An 18,399-nucleotide genomic window follows, 5' to 3' on the forward strand; every position below is an offset into this window, starting at 1 on the left:
GAATTAAAACAATTAAACGAAGGCGTCTGCGATCGTTAATAACCTCAAATTGTGATGTTATATTTCATATTTACTTTATGTACATATGTAGCTAAGCTGTGGACATGAAAGGATAAGTGTGTGTGGATGTAAAAAAAAACTATCTATCGATTAGGTTGTGTTATCTTTCATCTTTTCTGATTTATAAAAATTGTCTCGTGTACTTCGATATTATAATTTCTGTCATCAATGGGCGATGATGGTGATCACGATGTCATTTCATGTGAAAAGGTGACGCATTAGATCATTGTACACCACGTTTGTAGGCGCAGTATAGGTGTTCATTACATGATAACTTTGTAACGCTGTGAATCATCCAAATCATCCGAAAGAAATATAAAGAGTATGAAATTAATGTTTTTCGGTTTCTTTGAAAAAATTTACTTTTTAATCATTGAATTTTTTTTTCGTTCACATTCGAAATTATGACTTTCTATTTCTATAGATTACTGCGTTTATTTTTTTTAGCTAATCAATTCACCAAAATCTTCTGTGGAGGTATGATAAGCTCCGTGCATCAAAAATGATAACTAGGTATTAATCTTTATTGAAAAACGAACATAAGTAGAAAAAGATATACTCGCAGTTGCAATTTGTAGCCGCCTTATCACTCATTAGCGTCCAATTTATTCAACTTAATGATGGCGCAGATACGTATTTCTAAAATGCCATAAGGTCATTGTCGAAATTACGCCACGTACACCTTCTTGTGGTGGATATTTAATTGATGCAGTAAGGAAACAAAATTTCGAAAATTACGCAAATGTAAATATAGTTCGACGAGTTCATTGGCTGTTCGCCAAAGTAACGGTGATTATTTCGATGCCAAACTAGGTACCTACTTAATTACTTTTCAAATCGTCCGTTATGTGTGTTAGATTACTTATCGATTTATACGACAGTTCGATTATTCAATCTCATAGCCAGAGGAAAGTGTCTGTTGAGTGAAATGTGAATGCCAGATCTCAAGATCTGAGTGTAACTGAAGAAAGATGTGAGATAAAAATCTCGTATTTGTTCTTGTTTTTCGATCTCAAATTCAAGGTGTAAATGTTTATCGATTTTCATAACTATTCAACCCCTCATTTTCTACTAAATTTTGTGGTTTCACCTCATTTTCGATCATGGCCCTCATCATAGCTCCAACTAAAAAAAAAAAAGTAATTTTTCAAACTTGTTAGTCTCCGATTTTATTGACTTCTTGTTACAACAGTATCTAATTCTTCAAAAATCTTCAAATTGAATGTTGAATCAATGAAACGATCGAATTCCTGTGCAATGCGTTATTAATCACCGCGTTTTCTTCTAATTTTGAATGTTTCATCGTTACTTACAAGCGATTTTCTGCATTAACCTCCTGGAATATCATTATTAAAGCATTCGCAAGTATTTGTATGCTCAGTATGGTCTTCTGTAAAAGATAATAATTAACTCTTGCTCTCGAATGCTCAACCATCTCACTAACTGTCTTCGCATTTCTATTATTACATAAATCATCGAACTCACATTTACTATGCGCGAATCGACATACTTTATCCCTAAATATAAAAGTAAAAATTTACTTGGTATCCTGAAGTATAGGTAATCAAAAGAAGAATATTACAAATATTTACTTACCAGGTCTGAGCTTCGGTGTAGAAAATGGCAATTGTTAGTATGAAAATCGAAACTGCGAATATAAACATCGTTCTGTTGTTTTTGAGAACTAATTAGCTGGTTGATTAAAACACGTCGTAAGTACTATAGTGCTACAAACTAAAAGGAACAATCGTTTTCAAATCTCATTTGGTTATTGGTTTGTAAAACGAATGTTAAAGTTTTATGATCGCGGGTATATTTGATAACGTATTAGGTATACCATGAAATGTTTCCAGCATTCGAATTTTTAGGTATTAATTTGCTGGAAATTAAATTTTTTCAATCCCGACTTTAGAAAATGCATTCTAAACGTTTCTAAAGGCATTTAATCTTATTCTTGTGGTTTAAAGAAAATCTCTAGTGTAGGTTTAAATTCACGGGTGGTCAATTCGAATTTTTCGGTTAGGAATCTTTAGACCTATCGCAAAATCTTGGATTTTTGGAAATTTTTCACATCTGGAAAACGACATTTTTTAAATAAAAATTTGGATAAAATGAAAATTTTTTAAAAACAAGTTCAAGATCCAGGTATAGGTATATCTGATTTTCAATCTATAATAATAAAAATATGGTTACTCAATGATTAACAATTTTATTTTTTGAATGAGCTGAGGAATTGGGATGTATGCCCTTTTGAAAGGCTTTACTGTTTTCAAATGAACTGCAGTAGCAACATCAACCTCAGGTGTAGCATCTTCGAAAATTGTAAGAAAATATGTAAAAAAAATAATAATTTAATACTTGTATTAAAAATTTACTAATATGGGCTATTTTTCGAAAATTTGATATTGAGTCTAAGTAGGTATTACAAAATTCACTAAAAAATTCAGTCTTTAAAAAATCTTGTAAGTTTTTGTTTTCTTTTTCTTTATAATTCAGTGCCCATGCCCATGGTGGCTTTTCCTATCCACTAGATCCATAACACAATCGCAAACAGCTCGATAGTCCTTAATCTTTGAAAGGCAAGGGTACGTGATATACGTTCGACCTAAATCCTGAATTCGTCGACAACCTCGCTGTCCATCTTTTTGGGTGCAAAATTTGTCGCAGCTGCATTTACTTACCTTGTTCTCACATCTTGTAGTCCTATGTTTAAAAATCAGAATTTAGTTGCAATTGAATACCTATACCTAAAACAGTAATCGAGAGTAGAATAATTATGAATTTTCACTTACCACGCGTTAGTTTCGGTGTAAAAAATTGCTATTATTAACGAAAAGATTAATATTGCGAATGGATTTTTCATTTTTTTTTGTCGTTTTTGATAAATAATTAGTTAGTTGACGACTGTACAAGCCTTAATGAGAAAATAATTTCCAGAGTGGTAAATTTTTATTTGTGCGCGTACTTTTATGAACGTTTTATACCTGCATATTTTACGATCCAATATTAAACCCTGAATATTTTGCCGAAATGTTCGCAAATAATAGGTACAGGTGCAATAATCTTTAATATTTCACTTCTTGAGTTAATACTATTGTTATTCGATACTGATTGAATCATTTTTTCTTCAAGTGCCTCATTGATGCTAGAATAAAAATCAACCTCCTTTCCACTACCTTGAAATAAGCTTCTAGTCATTTTTGGAAGCCTCTGCGGAATTTTAAAATCTTTCACGTTTTGAAAAATTCTGTTTGAAAAGGATTTATTCTAAATATTTTTATCAGATTATTCAACTTCAAACTATCATAATATGTATATGCAGGTGTGCTGCAGTAGGTATCAATATTTGCATGATGGAAAAATTTTCAAAACTATTAGAAAATAATCATGAGTTCGAGAAAACATTTAAAAAGTGCTTGTAAAATTTACTAATTGATGTTTTTCTCGGATAAGGTCCGTTGGACTAATTGTAAAAACTTGGTAATTGGGCAAAATCATTTATTGGATTGAAGAGTTTTCATGGAAAAGAGAGGAATGAGAGTTGTAGTCTTTTTCTGAAAATTTTCCAAAATATGGATCTATATATTTTTAGAAAAATATTTGTACATCTATCTAGTTCACCTACTCACTTATCAAGTGAAACAAAGGTGAAAATTTGTTCAGAAAAATCATATTACGTAGGTACCTGTGTAAGAATTAGAAATTCAAAACAAACAAAAAATGTTTATTTTTTTCATACTTTCGACAAATTCATTTTACATAAACGAGTTTGAATAGAAATTTAATGTATTAAACGGTATGATAAAATAAAAACATTTCATAAAGTAGGTATCTTGGTAATTTTCCTGGTGCTAAACTTACCTATATACTAGATCTAGTCCGTAATACAATGGCAAGCAAAGTGGCCATCAAAATTTTGCGATGAATGGCAAAAACTAGAGGTATCCGATTTTCTCCCTTGAATTTTACTGCAAGCCTTATTTTTGTCAGATTGGGTACATGGTCGATTGCAGATACATTTACTCTTACCGTCTGGACATTTCCTACATTCGAAAATAAGAATTCTGTGGTAAATTATTGTATTAAAAGTGTTCAGCAGTTTCAAGAATCACTGACTCAATGCCTATGTGACAATGACTGATTGAATCAAAGATTTTTTTTTTTTATTTGACAGGGAAATTTCAATACTTATTAGGTACGCTGGAAAATCAATTTTGGCTTGTCTGTGAAATGATGATGAAAATCCAGTGATTAAAGTTTACTTGGATCATATGAAATTCACTAGGGTGTTATCAAAAGATGAATATAAAACCTGTTTGCTTACCACATATTCATGCAAAAAATATCAGTTGTTAGTAAAAGGATCGATATCGCCAACGTAACATTCTTCATTTTGTCGTTTTCGAAAACTAATTAGCTAGTTGATTATTTTTCAAACTAGTTCATTAGTTCGATGATAAAAATTTAATCTGTACACGTATATTTAATTATGTTTTATGGTTTCAAAACCTTACACGCTCTTAAAATCACATCAAAGTGTTCGAATTATGCAACATGATCTGAGGAAATACAGGTAGGTACATATACTTAGGTAGTACAAAATTTAGCTCAAGTTGGAAGATTTTGACCAATTTCAGATCTTCATCTACAGTGTTGGCTGAAAGCTTTCCGTAAAAATTTTGTGTCACTGAATTATCTGTAAAAAGTTACTGCAACTTTTCGTCTGGCCAACTTCAAAGACCAACTTTTTGTTACCCCAACATTCCAACTTCAAAGACGTACAAATTTTGAAACTAAGTGTCCTGCGAAAATTTTACGTTAACGAAATTGTATGGAGAATTTAATTCTCTTTCAGACCACTATGTCGTCAGATTTTTGCTAGGACGTACGATTCGTCCGGTATATGCGGGAAAAAACTAAAAATTTTCGTGAGCTTTTGGAATTTTTTTTTGGGTTCAAACACATAAACATTTTTTTGAAGGATAGGGCTTTCATCCACGATTTTTTTTCCTTCAAAAAATAACTTTCATCATGTTGTCGTTTTTGAGAACTAATTAGTTAGTTGATGATTATGTAAGCTGCCTACTTAGTATGAAGAAAAAATCACTTTTAAATCGCATTTCAGAATTTGAACGTTAATTATTAATTAAGGTTTAATTTGTTCGGATACAATTTTCAACGTTTTATATTTTACGATTCTACCGCATGGTCGTGAATGTTTATCGATGTCGTAGAAAATATCACAACTCTGAGACGGTGGGGCTTTGGTACAATATAATTTTTCATTATAATTTTCTGACCCTCGTCCCTACTCGGTCTCAGGCGGAGGAGTCTAATTTTTGTCCGTTTTGAAAAAATGTTCACTTAAGTACCTATAAAAATTATCATTACAAAATACTTACTTACTTTTGAGATTGGATTGTATTTTTGGGGATCCACGTTTTCTTAGAAACTGTACAATGTTGAAAGGTGTAAAAAGGGTGACTGAAAATCTGGTACAATTCTGTTTAAATTGCGAATTGGACGTAGGTAAGTGAGTTTTTTCTGAATATCATCGCATCACATCTTTGTAGGGGTGTCAGAAACCGCGGCTTAAGTAGAATGCTGATCAAGTGATCTCATGTTCTTCCAGATCCACGACAATAAAACCGTTAATATAAATCATTTGAGTGGTGTAAAAAATATACATTCCGAATTTTGACGAAAATTAATAACGTGATTTAATTTGAGTGAGAGGGAGACTACAAGAAAAAATATTGAATCCCTTAGCCGTACAAGGATTTGAGCAAAAGATTTCTCAAAGTATTTGATTCTTTTTTGAAAAACGTGGGTTTTCTCATGTTTTGATCGCCGTTTCTGAACCCACCTAATCCGTTGACATTGAAAATCGGTAGTTACCTTAGAAAATTACGATTTCTCATTAATTTCATGGCATATTAAAACCATTGAAAATTCATTTTGGGCAAAGCTGAGCCGGGATTCCTAAGCCAGTTAGGCACTCACGACACAACACTGTACCTATTCATCGGAATGAAGATTGAAACATAATGGGTAGATTTTTTTTTCATTCATCGCAAATTTTAATTGTTAAAAATTGCATTCGAACAGTGCAACGGATGTTTCAGTTTTAATTACGATCTTAAAATATTCTCACAAAAATGTCACATTTAAGTTAACAAAAGTACATAAAAATGAATTTAAAAAAAAAAATAATCTTTGCTATCCAGTGCGGTTTAATCTACTCGTATGTTGCGAAAGATTGAATCAAATTCTATCTGTTCGTTTTTATCTTCGTCGGCGAAGGAACTGGTTATTAAGGGTGCATTCGCAGTTTCCTATACGAGGACATGCTATTACTCTTGTAGCTGCGCCGATCTCATAGAAATCTTTACAAACTTGGGCAGCATCGGTTTGATTACAACTTCTATCACAAAAGCAATCGCCACCCGTTTTACAGCTTTTGAGCCTGTAGATTGAAAAGAAAATTTTTTAACGCAAATCGAATGTTGGCAATGTTTTAGGTGGAAAAATATTTTCAGCGTTTTGCTTATCTTATCACGTTTCTCAGGGTTCACTTAAATCTAAAATTTGCAGTGTACACAAAGTTTATCAATTTGATTTAAAAAAAATAACCATCTGTATTCTTAAATTAGTGCTTATGCTTATAAATGAAATAAGATTCATTTTCAAGTAGGAAGTCAAGTTATAAAAAATGGTGATTTGATTATTATGTAGTTAGACTCACCATGCTTTACTTTTCGTGGAGAAAATCACCACTATCAGAAGAGCGACAGATATCACGAACGTAAGTTTATTCATTTTCAAACTCTGAAAAATTCTGAACCCTACACTTTCGAATGTTTGGTTGTTTCTTACTTTAAAACTTGAATTTAGTTTCCAATTTCACGCATCATGAAAAAAGTTAGTTAATGAGCCAGAAGAACTCACGAGTACCAAGGCCAGCGATATTTTATGGAAAATCATTTAATTATTCCAGCTATGAAAGCTGGATCTGAAATATGTATTTGTAATTACTTGGAAAATATTATATCAAGATGGTATAATATTTAAAATTTTTTATTATTCTGCCGAATCGATCCAATTAATGAATGAATTTGCGCCCCCAGGTATTCAGCATATCTAAATTATAGCAGAATTTGAATTTGAAAAATAAAAATGGTTGTTAAAAAAATTCACGGGAAAAGATTGAAAAATTGCAAAACTCATGATGTACATTACACATTTTTATCATCACCCGACTTTTTTCAAAGCCTGATTATCGATAGTACATAATAAAGGCGAAAAGGAAACGATTCAGCCACTTCTATTAAGGCCCAATTTTGATTTTAAAGACCCAAAATTGGGGAAAAGGGGGTCCTAAAATCAACATGAAAAAATGTAGGAAACATTTTTTTTCTAAAACTGTATTTTAACCTGAAATCCGAAATTTGAACCGATTTGGATCCACAGGAGCCGAGGAATGAAATGATCCAAAAACCAATTTTTGGAATTTTTGGATCCCTTGATTTTTTAATCGTGTTCAATGAATGACCCAAAACTTCAAAATTCCGAGTTTTAAAATTCTTGGACGCTCGAATGAGCAGTACGAACGAAGCGAGGGCGCGAGCTGGGGTTGCTAGTATTACATAGTATAAGTATGTATGTTAGTAATATCATTTTGAGGTTCTTGAATTTGATAAAAGTCATAGTTACCTTTCTGATAAGTCCAGGGTCTCTATATTATCTTCAAGTACCCGTAAGTACTGAGAATTTGTGTTGGAAAAATTACTCGGTCACGACCAACTTCGTTTCAAACATAAAAATGTCCCTTGAATGCTCGATATTTCAAAGTACCTATCTTGAATATCGTTTATATGTACCTAGTACCTATATAAATTTCTTCAATTTGAAAGCATTTTTCAAATCAATTTATTAGTTCAACGATGCAAAACTAATTGAATGGTCCCTAGAAAAGAGTGGCGAGTAGGTTCATATTCACACCAACTTTTTGAAGTAGGCATTTGCTTGTTTTTACAAAGCTATATTTCTGTACTTCCATCAACATTTAATACAAAAGTTGGGTATACGTATTGAATTCATAGCGATAACTATTTCTTAATTGAATTTAAAACAAAAGAAACATATGCGAGTTAAACAATATAGGAAATTGTGCAGCGTGGATGTTTTTATCGTGAACGAACTGTTCTGATTTTTTTTCTTATTGAAAAATTATTGTCCTCTTTAAAAGTAAACGGGTTAGCTGAGTGAGCTTGATCTGAAGCAGCTGAGCGAGTATTAGAAAAGAAGTTGTCGGAAGTAAAATTTTGAATCGTTCATAAGCCATTAGTTTTTTTTATTATGAAAATGAGGTATGGAGAAAAAAATTGCGAAAATTTTTCCAAATTAGTTTTCCGACTCTTCGCGCGTCGTATTACAAACAGTATCGTGGAACTAAACAGTATTGACGCAAATATTGATTATAAACATCCCATAATTTTATCTCATCTCATCGAGACTGGATAGTGAATTCATGAAGGAAGAAGGAAGCATTGAGCTTCCTGAATCCTGAATGAAGGAAGGCTTGAATTCTTGTAAGCACTTGTTGCTTGCTGTTGGAATTCATTCTTGTTATTTCTCTGTAACGAATAGCTTCTTGCATTGGCCAGTAGATGGAGCGAAATACCACTTGTTATTAAATATCTGGCGTACAGATGGCGTTAGTTTGTTCTATGTACATCGTGTTAGCGTCTTGAAAGTACCAATGACTCTAACCTTGTTACCTCTCGAACACGATAATAGTACGTAATCATTTTATTTTTACTCATTTGAAATTTCAAAATTAGTTCCACATGATTAAAAATGAGTAAAATTAATGCTCTTTGTAAGGAAAGTAATAAAAGTATACCTACTTAGAAAATAAAGGGTATTTTTAAACGATCGATATGAATAGGTACCTAGTACCTACTACCTAGTTGTTTTCAACTGTCAAATGAGCAAGTATTAGAGTTTTAACAAATTGAACAATACACTTAGTCCCCGAGCAAGTTTAAATTTAAATTAAAATTCCTGTAAAAAAAAGTATAATATAGTCTCCGTTGCATTAAGTAATTAAACCGTCAATTAGAAAATTAATCTCATGATGTTGTCGTATATATCAGCTTTTCCACATTGAAAAAATTATCATTTTCATGTAGCTCGAGTTTTGAAGTGTCCCAATTTTTTTCACACCTACTTCGAAAATTTTCTAGCACTTAATTAGAGCTGTATTGGGGAAATTTCAAGGAACTTGGTGATAATTATAAAGTTGATGGTAGACGTTCATTGATAAGGACACTCAAGGTTTATCGCACTATATTTTGATAATATTCAATTTGACGATTGGTGCTTGCTTTTTGTGCTGGTTTCTGAAATTGCTCAATCATTCAATAAACGAATAAATTTTTTAAAAAAGCAATGCGAGGATAAAATGTATTGCAGTGAGAAATACATATGTAGGTAGTCAACTACTGGCTATTCCCTAAAGCTGAGAATTGGGAATGAAAGTAATTTGTGATGCACTTATTCCTAGAAATGAAAATTGTCATTAGGTACACATTTTTAAAAACATTTCGTGAGAATGAGAGATGTGCCACGAATGCACCTATAAATTAGATTTAATTTTTAAATACTAGGAACGCGAACGTATGTACCTATAAAATAATTATCACTTGTCAGTCCTCTAATCAAATTTTATTTTGTTTTTTGTTTTAGGTGAGTACAAATCTTTGTTATAAGAGTAAGAGAACGTGGTAATGAGTAAGTTGAATATTTATGGTTTATAGTTACACACAAGAATCCACTATCAATTCATGAACTGAAATAGAATCATGCAAGTTACTTGAAAATGAAATTGATTGCCATACCATGCCATGCCACCTCTTCAAACTATGCCTTTATTTTCGCCTTAAGTATTTAATTTACGTAAAAGTATACTCAAAAGGTACTCACTCACTACCTGTAATAGTATTACTTGAATCAGTACATGTAGGTTTTTTAATCTGGAAATCATTTTTATTAGAATTCATTTGTTTGTGGTCTTGCTACTGCATGAAAAATTATTTTCACCTGTTTTTCTCATCTCAATTTTAATTTTTAGTACATAGGAACGAAAAATTTCAAAAATTGTATTTTCATTTTTATAATCACAATTTTCAAAAATGAGTATAGAGGGCTCGTTATGTACAGTGTAAAACTTTAATATTTTTAAATGCTGTTACTTTGATATGTGATTGAAATCTGAACTTTTGCAAAGGGTATGAAATAATTCAACTCTGAAAATTACATGTTTTTTGTTTTGATTTTTTACACTGATTCAATTTTTCTATGATGAGCCCTTGAGTGGATAATTTGGTAAACTCTGGTATGCGTCTAATCATCTCACTCGCCTTCTTCCTTTGCATCCTCGAGGTCGTTGCTCTCAATTTCCTCCGTAGGAATTACCCCATTTGAGGTCAATGACTTCTTCAGAAATGTAATCATCCCCTAGAGTGTGTGAATATTTATTAAATGAAATTTTTTGACCACTCAGCCAGTCCATCAACCCTCTACCCGAAGGCAGTTGCGATCATCGTACACCTCTAATGAAAATCTCCATTAGAGGCATGCCTCACGCTCAGGCTGATGGACCACGCCTCATCATCGTGGCTACATCGACTCCATAATTGTATGGAGAAGGCGAAGATACATACTACAGAAATGATCCTGAAAGTATGATCTTAATGTTATATGGGACGTTTTCAAGCTTATATACGACCTGGCGCAACAACTTTTCTACGAGTAGTCAGACGGTATAGTTTGAATTCTCATTACCGCAGACCCGCAGTACACGTTGACTCGTAAGTCTCGTACGCGAAAACGTGGTTGTAGAACTTGTGACTCGTTTTCATACGTTATGCTCGCGCTCGAGACTTCTACATTTTACTAATACTTACGTTTACGAATAATGAAAAATTTAATTATTCCGGTTGTTTCGTTCAATTAAAATAATAATAAAAAAAAAACGCATAAGTGCAAATGCAACTGTGAATTTATTGGATTGCGTGCATTTTTTCAAATCGTATATCTACACGTTTTTCAAGGGTAATTAAAACAGTCTCACGATACACGTCACGTTACACATATTTTTTTAAAAATTATGTCGCTAAAATTAATTTGTTTATTAATTTTCTCACGTTGAGTAAAGTAAAAGCGAAATCGAATCATAGCATACTGGAAAAAAATGCCTATTAAAAAGATGTAATCGCGAAAGTTAGTGTGATTTAAAATTGTTTAAATTGTGTCATTCCTCATTCGATTCTTGCATTGTCAAGATATAGTTCAATAAATGCGAATTTTCAGTATTTTATCTTAAAATGATTCAAAATGATCTAGACAAAGTCATTTCTGGATAAAATATTGATGTTGATAAAATGTTTTGAAAAAATACATTTTTTCATTTTTTACTTGATAAAAAATTTTTTTTAATGCTCTTAAAAAATCGAGCGAAAGTGAAAAATGATCGAGGTAAACCGAAAAGGGAGATATCCCAATTGATGGACAAATTTTTGAGCCGAATGAAAGTAAATCGAAATAGCATGCAAATGTGCATCTCTAATGCATTTTTTGATTTTCAACGAATTTTTGAAAATCAAATCTGGGTCAAACAAAATGTTACAAAATTAACCTAGAAAATTGAAATTTAGTATGTGGCTTATTTTCGACTCCCCAAATCGATTGGAAACTGTTTCGAATTGTTTTGAGTAGTTCTGGAGCCTCCAGCATAGTTTTGGTACACAATGAAGTTGGAAAGCTAAGATTACTTTATAAGTAGGTAGAATCCTACTACCTACCTACCCAAATTTCGACCCGCTAAGTCGATTTGAGGTTTGTCACCTCCAGCTGTATTTTGGGAATTCCAGATTTTCAAGAAGTAGGTACCATTAAAAGCTTGCGAATTAACTTTAGCACATATAAACGCAATTGGTACTTGTTAGTGGTCTGCTTGACCGATTACACACCATTTTTCCAAAATTGGTTTCTGCCAATTCAGAACCGTAAAACAATTCACTGTACCTGCGACTTTTGACAGAAAAAATCTGAAATTCAGCTCATGCTCCTATTTTTAACATGCTGAATGGACGATGGTTTCAAGCTGTTTTGGATCGTCCAGCAATTTTTTGAAAATTCCAGTCTCCCAAAAAGTGTTGTTACCCCATGGAGACCAATTACACACAAATCTCCCAAAATCAGTGTTATCGGGTTTATAGCTGTATAATGTATTATATTTCAAATTTTTGTGGGTTGCGGCTCTTGAACTGCTCAAAACGGTTGGGACAAAAATAAGATGTCAAATTTCAGCTTTCTACGTCAATTTTGTAAAATTTTAATTTTTCCTTATTTTTGCCCCAAATTTGATTTTCAAAAATCCCCCCCCCCCAAAAAAAAAAGCAAGAAAAATGCTGGTACCTTGACTGAACTTGTTAAATTGTTATCGTCCGAACCTGGTTTTGGCGGATATTTGATTTTTTTTTCAATTCTCTCACTGCACTGTTTGACTGTGAATTTTTCATGTTGACACTTCGTTCCTTTTCTCTGCGATTTTATTTGATATTTCCATGTGCTAGTGGCTCGGAGTTGTGCAATTAAACGAATCACACAGTGAGAAAAATCTCAATGAGTCGAGTCGAGTAGCTGAGAAATGAAGGTCAACTCTAACTGTACCTCGAAGCGCCGAACAGTTCATAGAGCTCGATGCGCAGAATGCGTTCGTATAATTGATTTAATTAGTAACGAAATCAATTAAAATGTGGGAATTTCTCGTCGCCGCACCGGTGACTGTATTGCTAGTTGCGGTTGTAAAATTACGAAAGTCAGCTTTGCTTTTTTGCTTTGTTTGCTTGATTTGTTACGGTAGGTTCTTTATTTTTACGAAATCGTCGCATCGGTGCTCATTTGTGGTACATGTGGTTCCTAAAACGATGTTATGGTAGCAAAAAAATTGTAGATCTAATTTTTACATTTTTACAGCGCGATGCTGAGCGCGTTGAGCAGCCGGTTTCGATGTTATGGTAAACACCATAACGAGCCTGTGCCTGTTGCATCAGCGATTTCGTTCTCGTACTTACATGTAACGTGCGCGTAGCCGCGTAAATCGACCATTATAATTACTGTAATGAACGAATAACCCCCATATGGGTACCTACACACATAGAAAGTTAACGTAATCGACAAATGAACTCTGGGAGGACGGGTTAAGTATGTGTGCTGTACTCTGTGTACTTAGTATACTCAAACAACAACATTTTACACGCTGCAGATGCGAATGCGAATACGAATATGACGACAACAGACTACTCATACGAGTATATACCGTACGTTCTTCAAATATGCGAGAAAGTAAAAAGTATACTAGAAAGTTGAATGGTAATTGGTTAACAGTATCGACGACTCTAAAGCTAATTGTTATGCAAAAAAAAAAAAGGAAAAAAATGAGTAAGGTGTTGGTAATTAATACGCACATAGAGAACATAATATCATGCATATCGACTATCGAGCCTCGTCAAACAAAATTATTCACTCGGGCTCGGTCGAATACCGGTAGCAATGAAAGTCGTTTGATTATCAAAACGTATATTTTTGCGAGTGAAAATATATCATCATCTGACAGATGTCAATTTTAAGCATTCGTAATGATTTAATTTTCTACATTTAGTCGAGTTGAATACTTTTGTAGCTTGTGGTAGCAAAACCTGAAGTCTGTCTTCGTACTTTACTTACATCTCTGTTCAATTTTACAGTCAAGCATCTATACATTTACATAATGATCTTATGGTATTTCATTCTTCCTCTCTTCCATTCGTTGACCAAATTGGATGGAAAAAATCATTCAAAATGTGTGATAAGTTAAGGTTTATGTGTCTCTGTTATTCACTTTTCCAATTTTCTTTTTTTTGAGGTTTCCTCGAATAAAAAATTTGAAATGAAGACTTGTTTTTAGGAAAAACTCACGCACATTCCAACTGCAATCTGTGAAAATTTCAAAAGTTCCTTACCTCTTCCTTTTCTCTCCAAATGAAAATATTGCTTTTGAAATTTTGAGAGTAGAGGACTCGATATTTTGGGAAAGAATGAGCGAGGAGGAGTCAAGACGTTACTAGTGCTTGATGGGTCATTTTCATTTCAACCAAATTTGGATCAAGGGCCATGCATTTCTAACGTTTTATGTATCTATTCACTGTGTGTTAATTCCTTCAATACTGAAGTAATACTGAAACAATGCTGAAATTTAGAGTATTTTATCAGGTATTTTGAGGTCACTTTTTTTCTGCTTCTGCCTTGCATTTTCCTATATTTTTTTTTCAATTTTCTAAATATGTAATTCCCAGCAAAAGAAACCTCAACTGCCCCTGTTTGCTAGGTTTTCTGCCTATCAGTATTTCAAATTAACATAATGATGAATGATTATGAATGACAGACAGTTGGACACTTCATTGGGTGGGTTTATGTAGTTTAGTTTACCCTTCGAAATCACGATTAAACTGAAATGATAATCATAAGGCGTCTCGTGGCTGATAAATGAATGTCGTTACGTCGTCGTCTCGGAAGTGAAACATTAAAATCACGTGCACGAAGGTACCTAGACCCTAGACCTACGTAAAGTATCTAAAATTAAACAATAACAAGCCACAAATAAAACCATTGATATTTTTGTATTTAAGATTTCAAGTTGAGAAGCGAGGAGACGAAGAGTGGTGAATAAAATCGTCGAATGATAATGCACAAAGTTTACTTTGGCAGGACATTAAATTATCTGGGGCTAGTGAGCTATTTTTCATCGCAGCTATAGTCGAGATTTGATTATGTCTGAGAATATTTTCGCAGGGATGGTTTAGGAAGAAGAATATTTGTGTTTTGAATACTTATCTAAAAAAATTAATAAAATGTAGGGGAAAATTGCGAAAAATTGCTATTTTTTTCAAAATTTTTGGCTAAAAGAAGAAGGTAGGTAATAATGAAAATAAACATTTTTTGATATTTTGAATTTTGATTAAACTTAGCAATATGTGTGACGATTTTGTTTCATTCATGGGAAAACTGTAAGAAAATGTCCATGAGCTAAAATATTCATTAATTTATGAATATTTTGAACATAGGTTGTCTTCTAATTTTAATGGAAATTTTTCTTTTCCAAAATGTAGGAAATAAAATACAAATTACATAAGTAGTTTTTCGTGGAATAAAAATTGAAAAAACGAGTGTTGAGAAGTAGGTATGTATATTTCAAATTTCAATGGTTCATCATTCGAGAGTTCAATTTTTCTGCTGCATTTATGATGAATTTTTCAGCTTTAGAATCTTAGTTTTTAAAAACGTAGAATGGGAAGAGTTTCACTGTTCCTCAAAATTTTAAAGATTTGTTTCTAAAATTAAGTACCTAATAGAAATACTTTAAAAAAAATTGTGGTGTAAATAATGGTTTTGAAATAGGTTAGTATTTAATTTTTGTTTGATTCAAACGATGCGATTCCAGTAATTTTTTTTTGTTTTTCCATTCTAACCTTTCTATTCCTAGTTAAATTTACGTTCCTGGCAAAAGTCGAATTAAAATTCTACTCCTTGGTCTCGTTTTATCGTCATAAAACCATTGACAACAGAAATAGAACACTCGCAGGCAGTGTTACCAGAATATTCAGGTCGGCGACATTGGTAACCCTGCGTTTTTCACAACTGTTTAGTTGAGTCAACTTTCGGTTGCCAATCAACGCGTTTTGATAAAAATAATAACTCGAATGAGACGGTTTGGTGTTGTGGTTTTTTGTTAATCCTCGCGTGCGTCTGTTTCGTTGTTTTTTTTTACGTATTGTTTCATCGTAATTTCATTTTTTTCAACTCGGGTAATTAGTTTCGAATTGTTGAGTTTTTTTTTTGTAAGTTTCCGACCCGTTCGAAGTAAATTTTTGAGTTTATATTTTCTCGACTCACTTCGATTTTTTTGAGACGTGGTTCCAAGGGGGGGGGGGGGTTCTATTTTACTTTTGCTCGAAAAATAATCTAGTGTGTTTAGTTACTCGTTCCTTAGAAATTAGGTACCTATTTGATCGACGTTTCAGATATTCCTAGTACTAGATGGAGAGGAGTGGGGGGGGGGTACTCAGAGGTCAGTTATGGTTATTATTATTATTATTATAGGTAAACTGTAATTTTCGAATATTACCGTGTGCTTTGCTCGCGTAATAATAAGAAAATAAAGGCTGAAAAATTATCCGATACGATCGTGCATAAATTAAATCTATAGAATCGGTGACCATTTGAGCGTAAAATATTCATTCAAGGTTAAAAATTGTAATAAAAAATTAATTGACTGTCGTCAGTCTGTGAGTATACTGTATTTCAAGTTGGTTGTGAAGTGTACAAAGATGTGTAAAAAACCGTCGAAGAAGCGATGATATTTTCTCGTTAGAATTCTAATTCTCGCTAATCGTAGTTTTTCCTGCGAAGCGTCGCTTATGACCCAATTTAAATGCATTTTGGTCAAGGTTTAGGGTACCTGCCTATTTGTACAGGGAAGCTCGTATATATAATTAATCTATAGGTTTTGTATTGACTCTTCAAATAGGTTCTATTTTAATATGTTTGGGAAAAAATGTTCCATTATATTGAAAAATTCGGAGTCGAGAAAATCAAAATTCTCAAAAATATACGCAAGTTATTAATTTGAACTTTTTTCAATCGCAGAGTGATCGTGTTGTTGTGTGGGTTGATCGTTGATGTGATACGTTATATCTTTTCATTTGAAAAAATGCCTCCCTGGTGGAAGTCAGAAGTGTGCTGACAATTTGCTAACATCTGCTTCACAAGTCTAAGAAAAACTGGTTGGAATCTGATACTTAGTCTTCGTGTGCTTTACCGTCCTTCGTCGCCTTTATACCTTACCTATACCTAAGTAGGTATTTGTTATAAATGATTCGGAAGTTGAAAGCAAAACGTCTAGTATCCGGTTGGTGCAATCTTTTGTTGGACCCTTCTCGACGGTGGTAATTTGTACTCGTACGTACTATTTTGGTTCGGCTTCTTCGGTTTGGCGACATATGAAGAATAAACAAGCGGCTAGCCGAGTGTAACTGGAATTGTGGGGATTTACGCGTATGATGGCTGTCTCATTATCGCTGCCTCCGGATTGTGTAGCAGATTTGAATTCTTTGGCGTACTATAGTGGTAGCTTTATTTCAACCGAGAGTACTAGCTCATCCGGTACATTGAGAAGATTCAGTAGAGGATTTCCGTCCTGCCTTAGAGGCGCTCCGAGCCCGGACGAGTATGATGGTTCGGTTTTTATAGGTATGTTGATTTTTTTGCGTGTATACCTAACCTACGTGTAATTAAAGAGTTTATGAAAAAAAATTAGAGTTAGTCAGGTAGATAATTTTGGGAATGATTGAGTTGACCATATGATGAACTTTTTGATATTTTATTTGCGATACTTCATTCAAAGTGATGTTTTGATACCCCCTCTTTGGGCTTTAATTTGGACAAAGGTGATACGTAGGGACCTAAAACGTTTTTTTCAATAATTAACTCAAAAGCTGCTAAAATTGAGTGAGCTCAACTGCTTACTGATCAAAAATCACTAGAATTTCTCATTATTTAAACAATGAACTAAGTAAAGTAAGATTTTTAAAAGATTGTGTGCGACCTAAAATTTTTTCATTTTCTTGATTTTCAATCAATCGTCCAAGATTTTGTCAAACTTTCAATATTCCCAAACAAGCTCCTCATTTTCAAGTTTTTATTCAATTTGCCTTTTCATTGTTTAATTCCCTTCTAATCTTGAGAAAATGCCTAAAGAGCTCCTGTACATACTTATTTTGGCGGAAAAAAAAATCTAAAATGGTAAATATGGCACAAAAATGATGATTTTTTTTTGTGTGTGAAGGATGAGGAGGAGGAGTTGAAGGAAATTCCGATGTCAAATTCTCATGATTATGAATTAGAAAAATCTACAATAAAGACTTTTCTGTTGAATAGAAAAAAAAAACATGAAAAAAAAATGATAAAACTAAGGTTTGCAGTTCAATATTTTTTCACTCCACCTTTCCTGCTCCTCTCCCTCCTCCTCTTCCTCCTCCTCCTCCTCCTCCAAGTAGTTCCATTTCGACGCATTTCTGGCAAAGAAAATTGAAATATGTGTCTGTGAATTGATGAAAATAATTGTGTTTGAAGACTTGAAAGTTTAAAATGAATTTCTCCAGGCAGAAATTGAAAGTATGTATTTTATGTATCAACCTTTAAGAATAATTCAGATTAAAGTATGATAAATACCTC

The 18,399-nt window shown here is 33.0% G+C and overlaps 1 protein-coding gene, 3 long non-coding RNA genes and 1 other non-coding gene across 12 annotated transcripts in view; 1 reads left to right on the top strand and 4 right to left on the bottom strand.

Annotated features, from left to right (window-relative positions):
• Positions 1-18,399, top strand: part of raskol (Ras GTPase-activating protein raskol) — a 191,084-nt gene that overhangs the window by 93,927 nt on the left and 78,758 nt on the right. The window contains exons 1-2 of one of the 8 annotated variants that reach the window (XM_065346107.1): positions 15,845-16,004; positions 16,813-17,415. The exons of 5 other annotated variants lie outside the window; for them this stretch is intronic. In XM_065346107.1, the coding sequence (XP_065202179.1) occupies positions 17,223-17,415 (193 nt within the window). In that variant the 5' untranslated portion in view covers positions 15,845-16,004; positions 16,813-17,222. Of the gene's footprint in view, positions 1-15,844; positions 16,005-16,436; positions 17,416-18,399 lie in introns of those variants that run through there. 2 more of the 8 variants (XM_065346108.1, XM_065346109.1) reach the window with 2 other exon arrangements.
• On the bottom strand, positions 1,214-1,821 carry LOC135832718 (uncharacterized). The gene is made up of 2 exons (XR_010556353.1): positions 1,657-1,821; positions 1,214-1,577 (listed from the first exon to the last, which is right to left on the bottom strand). It is a non-coding gene; the product is annotated as an uncharacterized LOC135832718 (long non-coding RNA).
• Positions 2,250-3,000, bottom strand: LOC135832719 (uncharacterized). Its single transcript, XR_010556354.1, has 2 exons — positions 2,853-3,000; positions 2,250-2,763 (listed from the first exon to the last, which is right to left on the bottom strand). It is a non-coding gene; the product is annotated as an uncharacterized LOC135832719 (long non-coding RNA).
• Positions 3,769-6,963, bottom strand: LOC135832717 (uncharacterized). The gene is made up of 3 exons (XR_010556352.1): positions 6,806-6,963; positions 4,385-6,526; positions 3,769-4,103 (listed from the first exon to the last, which is right to left on the bottom strand). It is a non-coding gene; the product is annotated as an uncharacterized LOC135832717 (long non-coding RNA).
• LOC135833516 (small nucleolar RNA U3) lies at positions 10,619-10,816 on the bottom strand. The gene has a single exon (XR_010556484.1). It is a non-coding gene; the product is annotated as a small nucleolar RNA U3 (small nucleolar RNA).

This window comes from Planococcus citri, chromosome 1 (assembly GCF_950023065.1).
Source record: "Planococcus citri chromosome 1, ihPlaCitr1.1, whole genome shotgun sequence".
NCBI classification, from domain to species: Eukaryota; Metazoa; Arthropoda; class Insecta; order Hemiptera; family Pseudococcidae; genus Planococcus; species Planococcus citri.